Source organism: Erinaceus europaeus, chromosome 13 (genome assembly GCF_950295315.1).
Source record: "Erinaceus europaeus chromosome 13, mEriEur2.1, whole genome shotgun sequence".
NCBI lineage: Eukaryota > Metazoa > Chordata > Mammalia > Eulipotyphla > Erinaceidae > Erinaceus > Erinaceus europaeus.
In genome coordinates this window covers 61149116-61165144 of record NC_080174.1, presented here as the reverse complement: position 1 = coordinate 61165144, position 16029 = coordinate 61149116, and the positions used below count along the sequence as shown (strand labels likewise).

Here is a 16029-nt window from a genome sequence, read left to right as displayed (position 1 = left end):
CAGAAATCGAGAGGAAGGGGGATAAAGAGAAATGCAACACTGCTTCACCACTCATGAAGTTTTCCCTGTACAGGTGGGGACTTGAGGGGTTGAACCTGGGTCCTTGTGCATTTTAACAAGTACATTCAACCAGGTGCACCATGACCTGGCCCTACTTCTTGCTTTCTTTTTTGTCTAAGACAGAGAAAGCCCATAGCATCAAGATTTCCTTCAATGTGCTGGGGGCCAAGCTCGAACTCTGAGCAAAGGACAAAGCAGTTCACTATCCATGTGAGCTATTTTGCCATCCCTCATGGCAGACTTTTTTTCTTCTTTTTTTTCAGATAACAGGTGAAAGACTGGGGAGAGGGGTTGGGGAGATAGCATAATGGTTATGCAAATGGCTTTCATGTCTGAGGCACTGAGCTCCCAGGTTCAGTCCCCAGCACCACCAGACACTAAAGCTGAACACTACTATGGTCTCTCTAATTAAAAATACATAAATAAATAATATTTTTTAAAAGACAGGGAGACTTTGCATGGTACTCCCATGGGTGGCAGTTGTGTGTGTGTGTTTGTGGGACTCAAGCCTAAGTGCTAGTGCATGGTACTACCCAGTGAACTATCTCTCCATCTGCGCCATCCCCCCCGTCCCTCCCCCCCACACACACACACAACAGGCTTTTCACTTGTGAGCAAGTCACAGAGGGCTGGGATATGGGGAGACCTAGAGTCTGTGGGGTGGCTGCTCAGGAATCAGGATCCAGCCCACAGGAAGGAGTACGTCATGGCTCTTTGGTCTCCACATCAACCTCTGTAAGGACAAACATTTCCGTTCCCTGAGTAAAGCTAGGGTGGGGCTTGGATGACTTCCTCAGCTCAGGGCCCTGTGTGGGAGGGGGAGGGGAAGAAACCATGGCTCTGCTGACTGAGCCAGCCATGTGACCAGCAGTGACTCGCAGTTAACTTGAGTCCAGCCTCCTGACCCCTGCTGACCCAAATGCCCTGTGACTGGTCCCATCTAGCCACACCTTGTGTGCCCTCATGCCCAGATGTCCCCATCACAACCACTGAAATGCATTTCAAGAATGCCAGAGGCCATGATACCTCTTAGAGCTGATTCTCTAATCCCCACCCCTCACCCCCCACTGTGCCCAGCTAGACAAGCCAGGTCTGGGACCTGGAAACCACCTATGAGTGTTCTAATTTTCCCTGTTAAGAAGGGTTCTATAGGTCTGTCTAAATTCATGCTGCCCCTGTGCACTTGAGGGGTGGGATTAGCGGGGATGGTGGGGGACTGGCTAGGAAGGAAAGGAAGTTTGAAACCCAGACTCAAGGCAGGTTGAGCCACAGTGCTGAGACCCATGGCTCTGCTTAGGGACCTTTTGAGAGCTGAAGTTTTCCCTGGGCCTGTGGGTAATGGGTGGGGCCCCCACTTAGGCCACCTCCAGTTTCCATGGAAACCCAGAGGCTTCCCACCCCGAGGCTGCCTGGGCAGTCTCCCAGCTGGGGCTTCCTGCTTCCAGTCGCCATCCTGAGCTGAGCCTCTGGTCTCCTGGTCCTCTGATGCCTTAGGCTTCTCTAGTCCTATTTCTAAAACTTTAGTTTCTCAGCAGACAATCCTCTGGAGCTCCACAGGCCTTTCTAGTCTCACCAACTGTGGGGCCTGGCCAGGCCTCCTGCTTCTTCCCACCTCCCACCTAGAGACCAAGACAGCAGACCTCCTGGGCTGGGCTATTCCACTTGTTTGCTCCCCTTGCCCTCCTCACCTATGGAGACCCCAGGACTGGTTGTGCATGGGGAGGCTGCACCTTTTTCCACAGCACTTCGAAGCCTCGTCAACAACCCCCTATACAGGTGAGGGGGTGGGCCCTATCTGGGTTTTCCCTGCCTGGGTCTGCTGGCCCTGGCCTCTGAGAAATCCCTGAGTACTGAAGAGGTGGGACTCATTCTGGGAGGTGACAGTGGATAAAGTGTCTGACTCTCAAGCATGAGATCTTGAGTTTGATCTCCAACGGTGCATGCACCAGAGTGATATCTGGTTCTCTTTCTCTCCTATCTCACTCATTAATTAATAAATAAGATATTAAAAGAAGAGGTGGGGAATTGGTACTTGACATTTCTCCTTGGTGATCTATGGGGCAATCAATTATAGATGGTAACTACAAGTCACTCAGTGCCTATAATATCCTGAAGGCCAGAGGTGAAGGGTGGGCTGTGGGAAACAGAATTTAGGGTGATTTTGTGTCAGCTGAGACAAAAATATTCCTTATTTATTTATTTATTCTTACCAGAGCACTAATCAGCTCTGGTTTATGGTGGTACAGGGGATTGAACCTGGGACTTTGGAGCCTCAGCCATGAGAGACTTTTTGCATAACCATTATGCTATCTACCCTTGCTTATTTATGAGAAAGAGAAATCAGAACATCACTGGCATATGTTGGACCTCATGTTTGAGTCCAGTGCTGGGTGCCAGGCAATGGTGCAGCTGGTTAAGTGCACATGGTAGGAAGTGCAAGGACCAGTGTAAGGATCCCACTTCAAGCCCCTGGCTCACCCTCTGTAGAGGGGTCCCTTCACAAGTGGTAAAGCAGGTCTGCAGGTGTCTATCTTTCTGTCTTCCCCTTCTCTCTTGATTTCTCTGTCCCATCCAACAATGACAGTAATAACAAAAATAATAATAACAACAATGATAAACAAAAGGGACAAAAATAGCCTCTAGGAGCAGTAGATTTGCACTGAGCCCCAGCAATAACCCTGGAGGCAAAAAAAAAAAAAAAAAGAGTTCAATTCGGGTGGAGGGTAGATAGCATAATGGTTATGCAAACAGACTCTCATGCCTGAGGCTCCAAAGTCCCAGGTTCAATCCCCCTGTACCACCATAAGCCAGAGCTGAACAGTGCTCTGGTTATAGAAAAAAAAAAAAAAAAAAAAGAGTCCAATCCTTTGTTCACTGCCCCATCTCCTGGGCTACTGATACCTTTTCAGTATCTTGTGTTCCTTGCAGAGAAGGATCTTCCACTCCCTGGACTCTGAGAGCTGGGGTTTAATTTGAGTTCCTCCCTACTAAGGCAAAGGAATAGATTACCCTATTCTGGAAACTGGGGATATGCAAGAGGGACAAAACTCAAGAAACTGAGCCAGACTCTCAGACAGGAAGTAGTTCAAGGGTGCTGGCTGTCTGGGTCTCATTGCCTGCCTAAGATGTTAGTGGTATATAAAAGCAGGGATAGGGTGTGTGTGTTTGGAGGGAGGCTTTTCCCCAAGGGTTCGGTGATTTCCATAGTCTGCTACTTTAGAGGCCACAGTCATAACTAAGTAGTGACAACTGAAGCTTTGGACCTGGGACTAGGGGCATTTGGGTTGCTGAAATTTCATCTCCTGCCTCCTACTCCGTACCCAGTTCTGGGGCCTAGAAACTGAGGCCGGAAGTAATCTTGAAGATGGAAAATGTGGTCTGACCTCATAATGGTGCATTGTTTTTATATCTGTTTGCACTGAGCATGCATTCTGCACCTTTTCTGTCTGCAGGAGGCTAAAAAAGTGCTGAGTTTGCACTGTGTGGAGGTAGAGGTAAGAACCCCCCCACTCCAAACTCTTACTTTGCTTGCATCAGCCCTGCCTGCACCTCCTCTCCTATAACGATGTTAGAGGATGTGTCAAGTGTAGACACATCATTCCAGAGTTGTTTGGGGTTACTATTCCATTTCATGGATAAGAAAACTTTTTTTTTTTCTTTTTTTCTCTAGGGTTATTGCTAGGGCTCAGTGTCTGCACTACGAATCCACTGTTCCTGTGGCCACTTTTTCAATTTTTTTTTTCACCTCCAGGGTTATTGCTGGGGCTTGGTGCCTGTACCATGAATCCACTGCTCCTGGAGGCTTTTTAAAACATATATTTTATTTATTAATGAGAGGGATAGGAGAGAGAGAGAAAGAACCAGACATCTCTCTGGTACATGTGCTGTCGGGGATTGAACTCAGGACCTCATGCTTGAGAGACCAACATTTTATCCACTGCGACACCTCCCAGACCATTTTTTTTCCCCTTTTGTTGCCTTTGTTTTATTGTTGTTGCGTGCCGGTCCATGTTTGGGCGCCAGTTGCAGGGCTAGCTTCGCCGGTGGGAGAGAGACGACCAGGGACTCATGGCTGCGCTGGGAACGCAGTTCAATCTTTATTGACAAGCGGGGATGCAGTTCAACAATCTAATCTCTAATCATTAGAAAATACTGACCTGTATATCTCCTGAGGCGGAAGTGTCAGGAAGAGGAAGTACATAGAATAGGGGGTGGGGAGAAGGAAAAAGCCCGTGAACCAGTGGGGATTAAACCAATGAAAACAATGGTTATGTAAATAGACCACAGCGTTAAGCAATACAAGCGAACCTAATGTGATGATCAAAACAGAAGGTCTTATAAGCAGAATTTAGAAGCATACCAACAGTTGTGGTTATTATTATTGTTGCTATTGATTTCATTGTTGTTGGATAGGACAGAGAGAGATGGGGAAGACAGAGGGGGGAGAGGAAGACACCTGCAGACCTGCTTCACCACTTATGAAGCGACCCCCCATAAATGGGGAGCCAGGGGCTCAAACTGGGATCCTTACACCGGTCCTTGCGCTTCTTACCATGTGCGCTTAACCTGCTGTGCTACCACCTGACACACCACTTATTTATTTATGTATTTATTTATTTATTTTTACCAGAGCATTGTTCAGCTCTGGCTTATGGCAGTACAGGGGTCTGAACCTGGAACTCTGGAGCCTCAGGCATGAGAGTCTGTTTGCATAACCATTATGCTATCTACCTTCTGCCCCTTTTTCAATTTTTTTAATAGGACAGAGAAAGACTGACAGAGGAGGGGAAGATAGAGAAGGAGAGAGAAAGACTCCTGCAGACCTGCTTCACTGCTTGTGAGGCAAACCTTCCTGCAGGTGGGGAGCAAGGGACTCAAACCAGAATCTTTCCTCAGGTCCTTGCACTTAGTGCTATGTGCACTTAACCCACTGCACTACAGCCTGACTCCTTAGTGCTATGTGCACTTAACATGGTGCATCATTGTCCAGCTCCCAGAAAACATATTACATATATATATGTAATATATATTATATATATAATATCTATTATTGGATAGAGACAGAAATTGAGAGGGAAGACGGATACAGGGAAAAAGACAGAGAGGCACCTGCAGCCCTGTTTCACTACTTATGAAGTTTTCCTTTTGCAGGTGGGGACCAGGATTCTTTAATCCAGGACCTTATGCACTGTACAGAAAACAGATTCTTTTTTATCATACCTCTTTTTTTATAAAAAGGAAACAATGGGGCAGGGGAGACAGCATAATGGTTATGCAAACAGACTCTCATGCCTGAGGCTCCTAAGTCCCAGGTTCAATCCCCTGCACCACCATAAACCTTAGCTGAGCAGTGCTCTGGTGTTTCTCTGTGTGTGTCTCTCTCTACATCTCTCTCAAAAATAAAATTAATAAAAAAAAATTTTAAAAAAAGGAAACAATGACAAAACCATAGGATAAGAGGGGTACAACTCCATACAGTTCCCACCACCAGAACTCCATATCCCATCCCCTCCCCAATAGCTTTCCTAGTCTTTAACCCTCTGGGAGTATGGACCCAGGGTCATTATGGGGTGCAGAAAGTGGAAGGTCTGGCTTCTGTAATTCCTTCCCTGCTAAACATGGGCATTGGCAGGTCGATCCATATTCCCAGCCTGTCTCTCTCTCTTTCCCTAATGGGGCAGGGCTCTTAGGAAGCAGGGGTCCAGGACACATTGATGGGGTCCTCTGCCCAGGGAAGTCTGGTTGGCATCTGGAACCTGGTGGCTGAAAAAAGAGTTAACATATAAAGACAAACATATTGTTGCCTAATCATAAACCTAAAGGCTGGAATATTGTAGATGAAGATTTGGGGTCTCTGTTTTGAGGATAGCTAGTAGGCATATTTTAGCTATATTCCAAAAGGCCCATGACTATATTAGTTTTTTCCTGAGCCTGACATCTGATGTGTAGGTGGACCCAAGTTAGTGTCTCGGGAGATGGTGTCATGGTTGAAAAAGGGGCTAGAATGCTAGATCAGGGAAGAGAGTAGCTCCCAAATATGGGCAAGGTATATATATATTGTTGACTGTAGACCCCATTAATTTGATCTCAGGCCCATATTCAGCTTAGGAGCCTATGTAGCCTCTTTATCCCTGTGGGTCTGAGCTCGCAATCTTTAAAAAAAAATCTTTGGGAGTTGGGCGGTATCACAGCGAGTTAAGAGCAGGTGGCGCAAAGCATAAGGATACTGGTTTGAGCCACCGGCTCCCCACCTGCAGGGGAGTCGCTTCACAAGCGGTGAAGCAGGTCTGCAGATGTCTTTCTCTTCCCTTCTCTGTCTTCCCCTCCTCTCTCCATTTCTCTCTGTCCTACCCAACAACAAAGACAGCAATAACAACAACAATAATAACTACAACAATAAAAACAAAGGCAACAAAAGGGAATAAATAAATATATATTTTTAAAAGTCATATATATATATGCAGTAGCACAGCGCAGTGGGTTAAGCGCAAGTAGTGGTGCAAGGATCCCAAATCTAGCTCCTGGCTCCCCAACAACTACAACAACAATAAAAACCAGCAAGGGCAACAAAAGGGAAAATAAATAATTTTTTTTAAGTTTGACTTTGTACTTTAAAAAATAATAATCATGTCAAAGGACATAAATTATGGCGATATCGTGTATGATACAGCAAATCCTAACAATGGGATCTTCAAACTTAACCCAATTGCCAAATAATGTGATTATAGCAATAACTATCTAATAGGAGTACGACAGCTGCAGCACTACTACTTCACCACTTGTGAAGTTTTCCCGGGGCTGGGTGGTAGTACATGTGGTTGAGTGCACATATTACAGGGCATAAGGACCTGGGTTCAAGCCCCTGATCCCCATCTACAGGGGGAAAGCTTTGTGAGTGGTGAAGCAGGGCCACAGGTATCTCTCTTTCTCTCCCTTCTTTGTCTCTTCCTAACCTCTTGGCTTCTGGCTTCTATCAAATAAAGATAATTAAAAAATTAAAAGAAAAAAAGTTTTCCTCCTGCAGATAAGCATTGGGGACTTGAACCCTGGACCTTGCACATGGTAACGTGCACACTTAATCAGGTATTCCACCACTGGGCCCCTTGTCTTTTATTTTAATTTTTATTTTTCAGGGTGGTGGAGAGGTGTCAGGTATTGAACCTATACACGTGAGGCATGTGCTCTTTCTGTGAGCTACATCTGTCTCATATACAACAGATAAAATCCAGAAGGGTTAAGGCAAAGCAGAAAGGTACAGTCTAGACTCTGGCCTCTTCTTCTCTCACTCTCTCCCACAGTGATGTTCGATTTGTGGTTGGGCAAGAACAGCAGGAGGTGTTTGCCCACAGATGCTTGTTGGCCTGTAGATGCAACTTCTTCCAGAGACTTCTGGACCCGGAACCAGGTTCTGGAGTACCTAGCCCCATGGTGTTAAGCACTGTGCCAGCTGAGGCCTTCCTGGCAGTGCTGGAGTTCCTGTATACCAACAGTGTTACGCTGTACCGCCATTCTGTGAGCCTGTTGGGCAGAGATCTGGGTGGGAGAGGTAGGGAGTGGGCTGAGGGGCAGGGGAAACTCCCTTTCATTTCCCCAACCACCCACTCTGCAGGTACTGGAGGTGCTAACAGCAGCTGTGGAGTATGGGCTGGAGGAACTGCGTGAGGTGGGTTTTGTGCCAGACCATTTCTCATTTCCCTTGTCTGTAGGAGCTTGGTTCACACTCTGCATCACACCCACATGGCCTGGAGAGGAATGTGTCCCAATATGGAGGAAAATAGGGGTAGTACTCTGTGTAGATAAGCACTTATGTGTACATATATGCAAATGGTATGCATCCCCTATGTGCTTATTCTGTGCATGTTCTAGGGCATATGGGATGTTTATGATACTGTAGATACTGTAGACACAGGATGTCAGCCTTATCCCTTATGTTCTCCAGACAGCAAACAAGAAAATTCAACTCAGTGGCAATATGAAGGATGTGGACTGGGAGGTGATTCAATGTATAAAGTATTGGATTCTCAAGCATGAGGTTCTGAGTTTGATCCTAGGCATCACATTTGCCAGAGTGATGCTCAGGTTCTCTTTCTCTCCCCCTCTCAAATAAGTCTTTAAAAATATGACAGATGGGGCGGAGGGTAGATAGCATATGGTTATACAAACAGACTCTTCATGCCTGAGGCTCTAAAGACCCTGGTTCAATCCCCCGCCCCACCATATACCAGAGCTGTACAATGCTCTGGTTAAAAAGGAAAGAAAAAAAAAAACTTTAAAAAATATGACAGATGAGGGGCCAGGTGGTGGTGCATCTGGTTAAGCACAAACATTACAGTGCATAAGGACCCAGGTTCAAGCCCCTGGTCCCCACCCACGGGGGAAATCTTCACAAGTGAAGCAGAGCTGCAGGTGTCTCTCTGTCTCTCTTCCTATCTCCTTTCCCTCTCAATTTCTCTGTCTCTATCCAATAGGGAATAAATAAAAATTAAAAAATATGACAGATGAGGGTAAATGGTGCTGTCAAGACTGTACAGTGGGGCTTTCTAGTTCTACCGAGAGACAGAGAGAGAGATGCTGAGAGACAGAGAGAGAGAGATAAGGGAAGACTCCTTGGAGTAAGAAGCATTTGTGTTGGAGTGGGTAGAACTGGTAGGAGATTGTTCAAATTGGGAGTAGATGACATTCTAATCACAGAGGGATAAAAAAGAATTAGTGAGACTGTTATTTGCGGCTGGATTCAGAGTGTCTACAGGGGTTGCTCAGGAGTATCTTTGAATCAGGAAGGGGCAAACTGAATGGACAAAAGCAAACCAGACTTTTCATCTGACTTACTGGTCTGATTAGTGGGAAATATGCTGGCCATGACTCTGTTAGTCCTTAGTCTTCCTAGGCCGGCATGTCTCGGGCTTTAGTGAAGCCTGGCCACCCCTGCCAGCTGCCTGTGTGGCTCACTGCTCTAGGACAGGGCTGGGGTATTGGTGCAGGGACAGCTAGGCACCGTCCACAATCATTTCTGTTCCCAGCTGTGCCTGGAGTTTGTGATGAAGGTGCTGGATGTCGAGCTGGTTTGTGAGGCACTGCAGGTGAGTGTTGCTGGATGGGCGGTAGGTATCGATCCCTCGTGTGGAGAGCTGCATCACATGGCCTCTCCAGTCCCCAACCCGACCTTGAGGTCTCATTCTGTTCCCAGGTTGCAATAACCTTTGGCCTGGGACCGCTGCAGGAGCGCTGCATAGCCTTCGTAGAGGCCCACAGCCAGGTACAGCACCTTCCTATGTAAACCACCCCCCACACTCACCCCTTCAGTCCCTCCCTGATCTATTAGAGGACCCGCAGGCGGTGCTCCAGACCCGCGGCTTCCTGGAGCTGTCGGCGTCCGCGTTGCTGCCCCTGCTGCGCAGTGACGAGCTGTGTGTGGACGAGGCTGAGCTCGTGCTGGCCGCCCGGAGCTGGGCGCGCGTGGGCGCGGTGAGTGCAGGCCAAGCCCGGTGCGGCGGGGTGCAGGCGGCGGGGAGGTGCCCGTGCCGCCCCGGCTCAGGACTGGCGTTCGCAGGCGGTGCTGGAGCGGCCTGTGGCCGACGTGGCGGCCCCGGTGGTGCGGGAGCTGAGACTGGCCTTGCTGGCCCCCGCGGAGCTGAGCGCCCTGGAGGAGCAGAACCGGAGGGAGCCTTTCGTCCCGGTGAGGATGCGGGACCACAGCAGCGTAGAGGAATGGCGCCCAGGGCGCGCTTAGCTCCGGATGTGCGGGGTGAGGATGGGGCGCTGCGGGAATCTGAGGTGACTGGCCTTCCCCCGCAGGTGGAGCAGATCGTGGAGGCATGGAAGTGTCACGCCCTGCGGAGAGGTGACGCGGTCCGGGGCGTCTTCTGCCGCCGCCGGCGGGGCACGTTGCCCCGGGAACATCACCGCTTTTTGGATTTGCCTTTTAAGTGATCAGCGACGGTAACCGAAACTGTCTGTCCCCGACTACAACTCCCGACGTGCTCTCGGCGCTCGGATCCGCTTCCGCTCCCACCATGCCCCGCAGCCGGGAGCTAGAGGGGATTTTTTCCTGTGGGTGGGGCCTGGGGAGGAAGGAGCGGGGCTGAGGCTGTTAGAGCTAAACCCTGAAGCTAGGCGCTCCCCTCCGTGTGCGCGCTTTTGTTTTTTTGTATCTCTCTCGAGTCCAGTCTCCTGTTTTGATCCCTATGTATCTTTCCTGCTTATTTCCTAATTCTAAACCTACCTCCTGCCGATCTGGACCCCAAGCTCCCTGCAGAAGCTTCTGGCTGCGTCTAAAATTGAAATCCACCATGCTGCCCTCCCCATGGCGCCCGGTGTGCAGTGGCTGCAAATAGCAGCCTCCTGGATAGTGTATACAACCTGATGCTTGTATAGGCTGCCCTAAGGGACCCTGGAGACAGTCCTTCCTGCTCTTTGTTCATTTTATGCCTGACCTCCTGCTGTCCCTAATCTTAGGCTCCAGACAGGTATGCGAGGTGCTTTTGGAAAGCCCCGGGGCACCTTGGCCAGAGTCCACATTGGCCAGGTCATCATGTCCATCCGCACCGAGCTGCAGAATAAAGAGCATGTGATCGAGGCCCTGCGCAGGGCCAAATTCAAGTTGCCTGGACTCCAGAAGATCCACGTCTCCAAGAAGTGGGGCTTCACCAAGTTTAACGCAGATGAATTTGAAGACATGGTGGCTGAAAAGCGCCTCATCGCAGACGGCTGTGGAGTCAAATACATACCCAATCGCGATCCCCTGGACAAGTGGTGGGCCCTGCACTCCTGAGAGCCTCAGAGGTGTCCCATAATCAGTGACAATAAATCAAGATCCTGCTTTAAAAAAAAAGTGGGAGTCCAGCGGTGGCTAGCGGGGTAAGCATACGTGGTGTAAAGCGTAAGGACCGGCAGAAGGATCCCGGTTTAAGGATCCCGGTTCGAGCCCCTGGCTCCCCACCTGCAGGGGAGTCGCTTCACAGGTGGTGAAGCAGGTCTGCAGGTGTCTGTCTTTCTCTCCCCTTCTCTGTCTTCCCCTCCTCTCTCCATTTCTCTCTGTCCTATCCAACAACGACGACATCATCAACAACAATAAGAACTACAACAATAAAAGGGAATAATTAAATATTAAAAAGTTAAATTGAAATCCCTCATTTGCCCCCACGGTGTTTCCCCAGCTCAAGACGCCCAGGCCAGAAAACCAGGATGTCATCGTCACATTCTTTTCCTAACATTTGCCTCCCGTGAATTCTTTTTTTGTTGTTGTTGTTGGTAAAAATATTATGCACATGTATATAAATATATATGTAGTTTACTTCTTTTTTAATTCTTTTAATTTTTTTATTTCTTTATTGGGGAATTAATGTTTTACATTCAACAGTACGTGAATTCTAATTTAGTTCTAAGAAACTGAAGTGGGCCTGGCGGTGGCGCACCTGGTAGAGTACACGTGGTATCTTGTGCAAAGGACCCAGGTTCAAACACCCATCCCCACCTGCAGGGGGAAAGCTTTATTAGAGATGAAGTAGTGCTGCGAGTGTCTCTTTATCTCTTCCTAAAGCAAGTAAACAAGCCACACCCAAATATACATATCTTTGGTGTAAAGGCTATTTTAAACATTATTTGGGCAAATAGGAGAAACTCTGAAAGAATATAATTTACTCTTTTGTTAATACATTTACATTTATAAAGGAAGTCATTTCCAAAAAAAAAAGTTAAAAGGAAATAATTTGTAAGGATGTTCCTTTTTGGGGACCAGGCGGTGGCGCACCAGGTTAAGCGCAAATGGTGGGAAGCACAGGGACCTGCCCCCCCCCACCCCCCCATCCCGCAGGGGGATCGCTTGGCAAGCGTGAAGCAGGTCTGCAGGAGTCTTTCTCTTCCCTTCTCTGTCTTACCCTCCTCTCTCAATTTCTCTGTATAATCCAATAAAATGGGGGGAAAATGTCTGCTAGGAGCAATGGAATTGTATTGCCAACAAAAGCCTCAATGATAACCCTGGAGGCAAAAAGGAAGGAAGGAGAATGGATGGATGGATGTACCAGCAAAAGATGACCAACTAATCAGCGAAGGCATCCACTGAAACCTGAATAATAGACCTTATCCTTGTTTTCCATGGTTTGACTGGGTGGGTGTGCATGCGTACTCACACAGACTTTTGTCTTTAGCAAAAATTGTATTGAAGCAGAGATTTTAGGTCATCACTGGGAACTATCCATTTTCTCCTGAGAATCTCTGTATATATAGCAGGTATTGTGGGAAATAGATGAATACAGAGTGCATACTCTCCTGATTTACCCTATGTGGATATTTTAATTTATGTGCCTGATGGAGAAGTGCCTTTCCTTTCTGATATGGAGACATAAAGCCTAAGACCCGAACTGCCCCTGCGGCTCCAGACAGACTATGTCCCACATAGTCAACGACTGCCACCTCTCCAGATTCAAAGGAGGTCTCGAAACTTTACATCAGGCTCAACCTGACGCTGTTGACTGGCTACGGAAGAAGGGCAAACGCTAGAAGAAGAAGAAGAAGAAGAAGAACTGAATTTCCTTTGTGGTTGCTCTCCTGGCAATTAAAACAGTGTCTGTAGTTGCTGTCTCTCCTCCTCTCCACATTCCTAAACTAATGGGCAAGGGACAACAGTGCTGAAGGTAAACTGATGACTAGGGAGTAATTTAGCTGTCTCAAGACTGCAACATACCAGGCACTAGTTCTCCTCTTTCTTTACCAAGGCTATAGATAAGGGAGATGTATAGCAATTACATGAAAGATTGCCTTTGGGAGTTGGGCAGTAGCGCAGTGGGTTAAGCTCAGGTGGAGCAAAGCGCAAGGACCTGCATAAGGATCCTGGTTCAAGCCACCCCGCTCCCCACCTGCAGGGGAGTTGTTTCACAAATGGTGAAGCAAGTCTGCAGGTGTCTGTCTTTCTCTCCCCCTCTCTGTCTTCCCCTCCTCTCTCCATTTCTCTCTGTTCTATCTGACAACCACAACAATAGTAACTACAACAATAAAAAGAAACAAGGTCAACAAAAGGGAATAAATAAATAAATATTTTTTTTTAAAAAAAGAATCCCGGTTCGAGCTCAGGCTCCCCACCTGCAGGGGAGTCACTTCATAGGTGGTGAAGCATGTCTGCAGGTGTCTGTCTTCTCCTCCTCTCTCCATTTGTCTCTGTCCTATCCAACAATGACGACAACAATAACTACAACAATAAAAAAACAAGGGCAACAAAAGGGAGTAAATAAACATTAAAAAAAAAGAGAGAGAAAGATTGCCCTTGTCTGTTTCTGCCTACTTTGTAATAGTGACACAAACCTGCTCCCTCCACCCCTTTGGTGAGGGGGACCTCAATAAAACTGTGTGCTTTCAAAGGTTCAAGGAGAACTTCTGAGAGTGATCTAGAGTATCATACACACAGGTGTAATAAACTCTCTTTCACCAAGAACTGGATCAAGTATTCTGCTTTGGGGATCATTTCTGGTATATATGTTATATATGTTAATAGTATATAGTTATATACTTTATGTAGCTATGTACTTTATATAGTTATATACTTTATATAGTTATAATATATAGTATATAGTTAATAGGTATATATGTTAATAGTCTGTATTTTGTTAATCTGTCCTTTATTTTTATTTATTCCCCTTTTTGTTGCCCTTGTTGTCTTATTGTTGTAGCTATTATGTTGTTGTTATTGATGTCATTGTTGTTGGATAGGACAGAGAGAAATGGAGAGAGGAGGGGAAGACAAAGAGGGGGAGAGAGAGATAGATACCTGCAGACCTGCTTCACTACCTGTGAAGTGACTCCCCTGAAGGTGGGGAGCCAGGACTTGAACTGGGATCCTTATGCCAGTCCTTGCGCTTTGCACCATGTGTGCTTAACCCACTGCGCTACTGCCTGACTCCTTAATCTGCCCTTTATTTTATTTTATTTTAATTTTTTTTTATTTAAGAAAGGATTAATTAACAAAACCATAGGGTAGGAGGGGTACAACTCCACACAATTCCCACCGCCCAATCTCCATATCCCACCCCCTCCCCAGTAGCTTTCCCATTCTCTATCCCTCTGGGAGCATGGATCCAGGGTCATTGAGGGTTGCAGAAGGTAGAAGGTCTGGCTTCTGTAATTGCTTCCCCGCTGAACATGGGCGTTGACTGGTCGGTCCATACTCCCAGTCTGCCTCTCTCTTTCCCTAGTAGGGTGGGTCTTTGGGGAAGCTGAGCTCCAGGACACATTGGTGGGGTCTTCAATCAAGGGAAGTCTGGCTAGCATCCTGATGGCATCTGGAACCTGGTGACTGAAAAGAGAGTTAACATACAAAGCCAAACAAATTGTTGAGCAATCATGGACCCAAAGCTTGGAATAGTGGAGAGGAAGTGTTAGGGAGGGTACTCACTGCAAACTCTAGTATACTTCTGCTTTCTTACTTTGGTGCCATACTCCAAACTCAGTCAATTTCTGCTTTGCGTTTCTACTTCTTTTTTTTTTTTTTACATGCATAATATTCCCCAGATTCCCATTTAATAATACAACCCCCACTATTTCATTCATCATTTTTCATGGACCTGTATTCTCCCCACCCATCCACCCACCCCAGAGTCTTTTACTTTGGTGTAATATTCTAATTCCATTTCAGGTTCGACTTGTGTTTTCTTTTCTAATCTTGTTTTTCAACTTCGGCCTGAGAGTGAGATCATCCCATATTCATCCTTCTGTTTCTGACTTATTTCACTCAGCATGATTTTTTCAAGGTCCATCCAAGATCGGCTGAAAACGGTGAAGTCACCATTTTTTACAGCTGAGTAGTATTTCATTGTGTATATATACCACAACTTGCTCAGCCACTCATCTGTTGTTGGACTCCTGGGTTGCTTCCAGGTTTTGGCTATTACAAATTGTGCTGGATGTGTTGAGTTCCTTAGGATATATCCCCAGGAGAGGAATTGCAGGGTCATAGGGTAGGTCCATTTCTAGCCTTCGGAGAGTTCTCCAGACTGTTTTCCACAGAGGTTGGACCAATTGACATTCCCACCAGCAGTGCAGGAGGGTTCCTTTGACCCCACACCCTCTCCAGCATTTGCTGCTGTTACCTTTTATTTTTTTTTAATTTTATTTCTTTATTGGGGAATTAAGGTTTTACATTCAACAGTAAATACAATAGTTTGTACATGCATAACATTCCCCAGTTTCCCATTTAACAATACAACCCCCACTATGTCATTTATCATCCTTCATGGACTTGTATTCTCCCCACCCACCCACCCCAGTGCTGTTACCTTTTCTGATGTATGACATTCTCACAGGAGTGAAGTGATATCTCATTGTTGTCTTTATTTGCATTTCTCTGACAATCAGAGATTTGGAGCATTTTTTCCTGTGTTTCTTGGCCTTTTGGATCTCTTCTGTGGTGAATATTCTGTCCAAGTCCTCCCCCCACTTTTGGATGAGGTTATTTGTTGTCTTGTTGTTGAGTCTGGCAAGCTCTTTATATATGTTGGTTATTAAACTGATGTATGGCATGTAAAGATCTTCTCCCATTCTGTGAGGGGTCTCTTGGTTTGGGTAGTGGTTTCTTTTGCTGTGAAGAAGCTTTTTAATTTGATGTAGTCCCATAGGTTTATACTTGCCTTAGTCTTCTTTGTAATTGGATTTGTTTCATTGAAAATGTCTTTAAAATTTATGCGGAAAAGAGTTCTGCCAATATTTTCTTCTAAGTATTTGATAGTTTGTGGTCTAACATCCAAGTCCTTGATCCACCTGGAATTTACTTATGTATTCGGTGAAATACAGTGATTCATTTTCATTCTTCTGCATGTTTCAACCTATTGTTTCCAACACCATTTGTTGAAGAGACTCTGCTTTCCCCATGTAATAGTCTGGGCCCCTTTGTCAAAGATTAGATGTCCATAGATGTGGGGCCTTCCCATCTCTTTTATTTCTTACACAATTCCGTCTTCCTGATGTTAAAAAAAATCATTCACG

The 16029-nt window shown here is 46.5% G+C and overlaps 2 protein-coding genes and 1 non-coding gene across 3 annotated transcripts in view; all 3 read left to right on the top strand.

Moving 5' to 3' along the window:
* The first annotated feature begins 1294 nt into the window (after positions 1 to 1294).
* BTBD19 (BTB domain containing 19) lies at positions 1295 to 9999 on the top strand. The gene is made up of 8 exons (XM_016191655.2): positions 1295 to 1836; positions 7359 to 7572; positions 7670 to 7723; positions 9081 to 9140; positions 9248 to 9316; positions 9394 to 9525; positions 9611 to 9736; positions 9856 to 9999. Exons 1-8 carry the CDS (start codon positions 1751 to 1753, stop codon positions 9988 to 9990), a joined length of 876 nt encoding a protein of 291 aa, XP_016047141.1. The 5' UTR covers positions 1295 to 1750; the 3' UTR covers positions 9991 to 9999.
* A 326-nt stretch (positions 10000 to 10325) lies between these two features.
* LOC132532543 (small nucleolar RNA SNORA70) lies at positions 10326 to 10462 on the top strand. The gene has a single exon (XR_009544486.1). It is a non-coding gene; the product is annotated as a small nucleolar RNA SNORA70 (small nucleolar RNA).
* Positions 10463 to 10528: 66 nt separating this feature from the next.
* LOC107522939 (large ribosomal subunit protein uL16-like) overlaps positions 10529 to 16029 on the top strand; it is a 205193-nt gene continuing 199692 nt past the window's right edge. Inside the window, exon 1 of the mRNA XM_016191656.2 lies at positions 10529 to 10977. Within this exon, the coding sequence (XP_016047142.1) occupies positions 10529 to 10831 (303 nt within the window). The 3' untranslated portion in view covers positions 10832 to 10977. The remainder of the gene's footprint in view (positions 10978 to 16029) is intronic.

What these genes read in the sequence shown, in the direction of transcription:
- BTBD19 (XM_016191655.2), top strand. Translation starts at nt 1,751, where the DNA reads ATGGAGACCCCAGGACTGGTTGTGCATGGGGAGGCTGCACCTTTTTCC. An exon ending in TTACGCTGTACCGCCATTCT is followed by an intron (nt 7,573 to 7,669) that starts GTGAGCCTGTTG and finishes CCCACTCTGCAG; the next exon opens with GTACTGGAGGTGCTAACAGC. An exon ending in GGAGGGAGCCTTTCGTCCCG is followed by an intron (nt 9,737 to 9,855) that starts GTGAGGATGCGG and finishes CTTCCCCCGCAG; the next exon opens with GTGGAGCAGATCGTGGAGGC.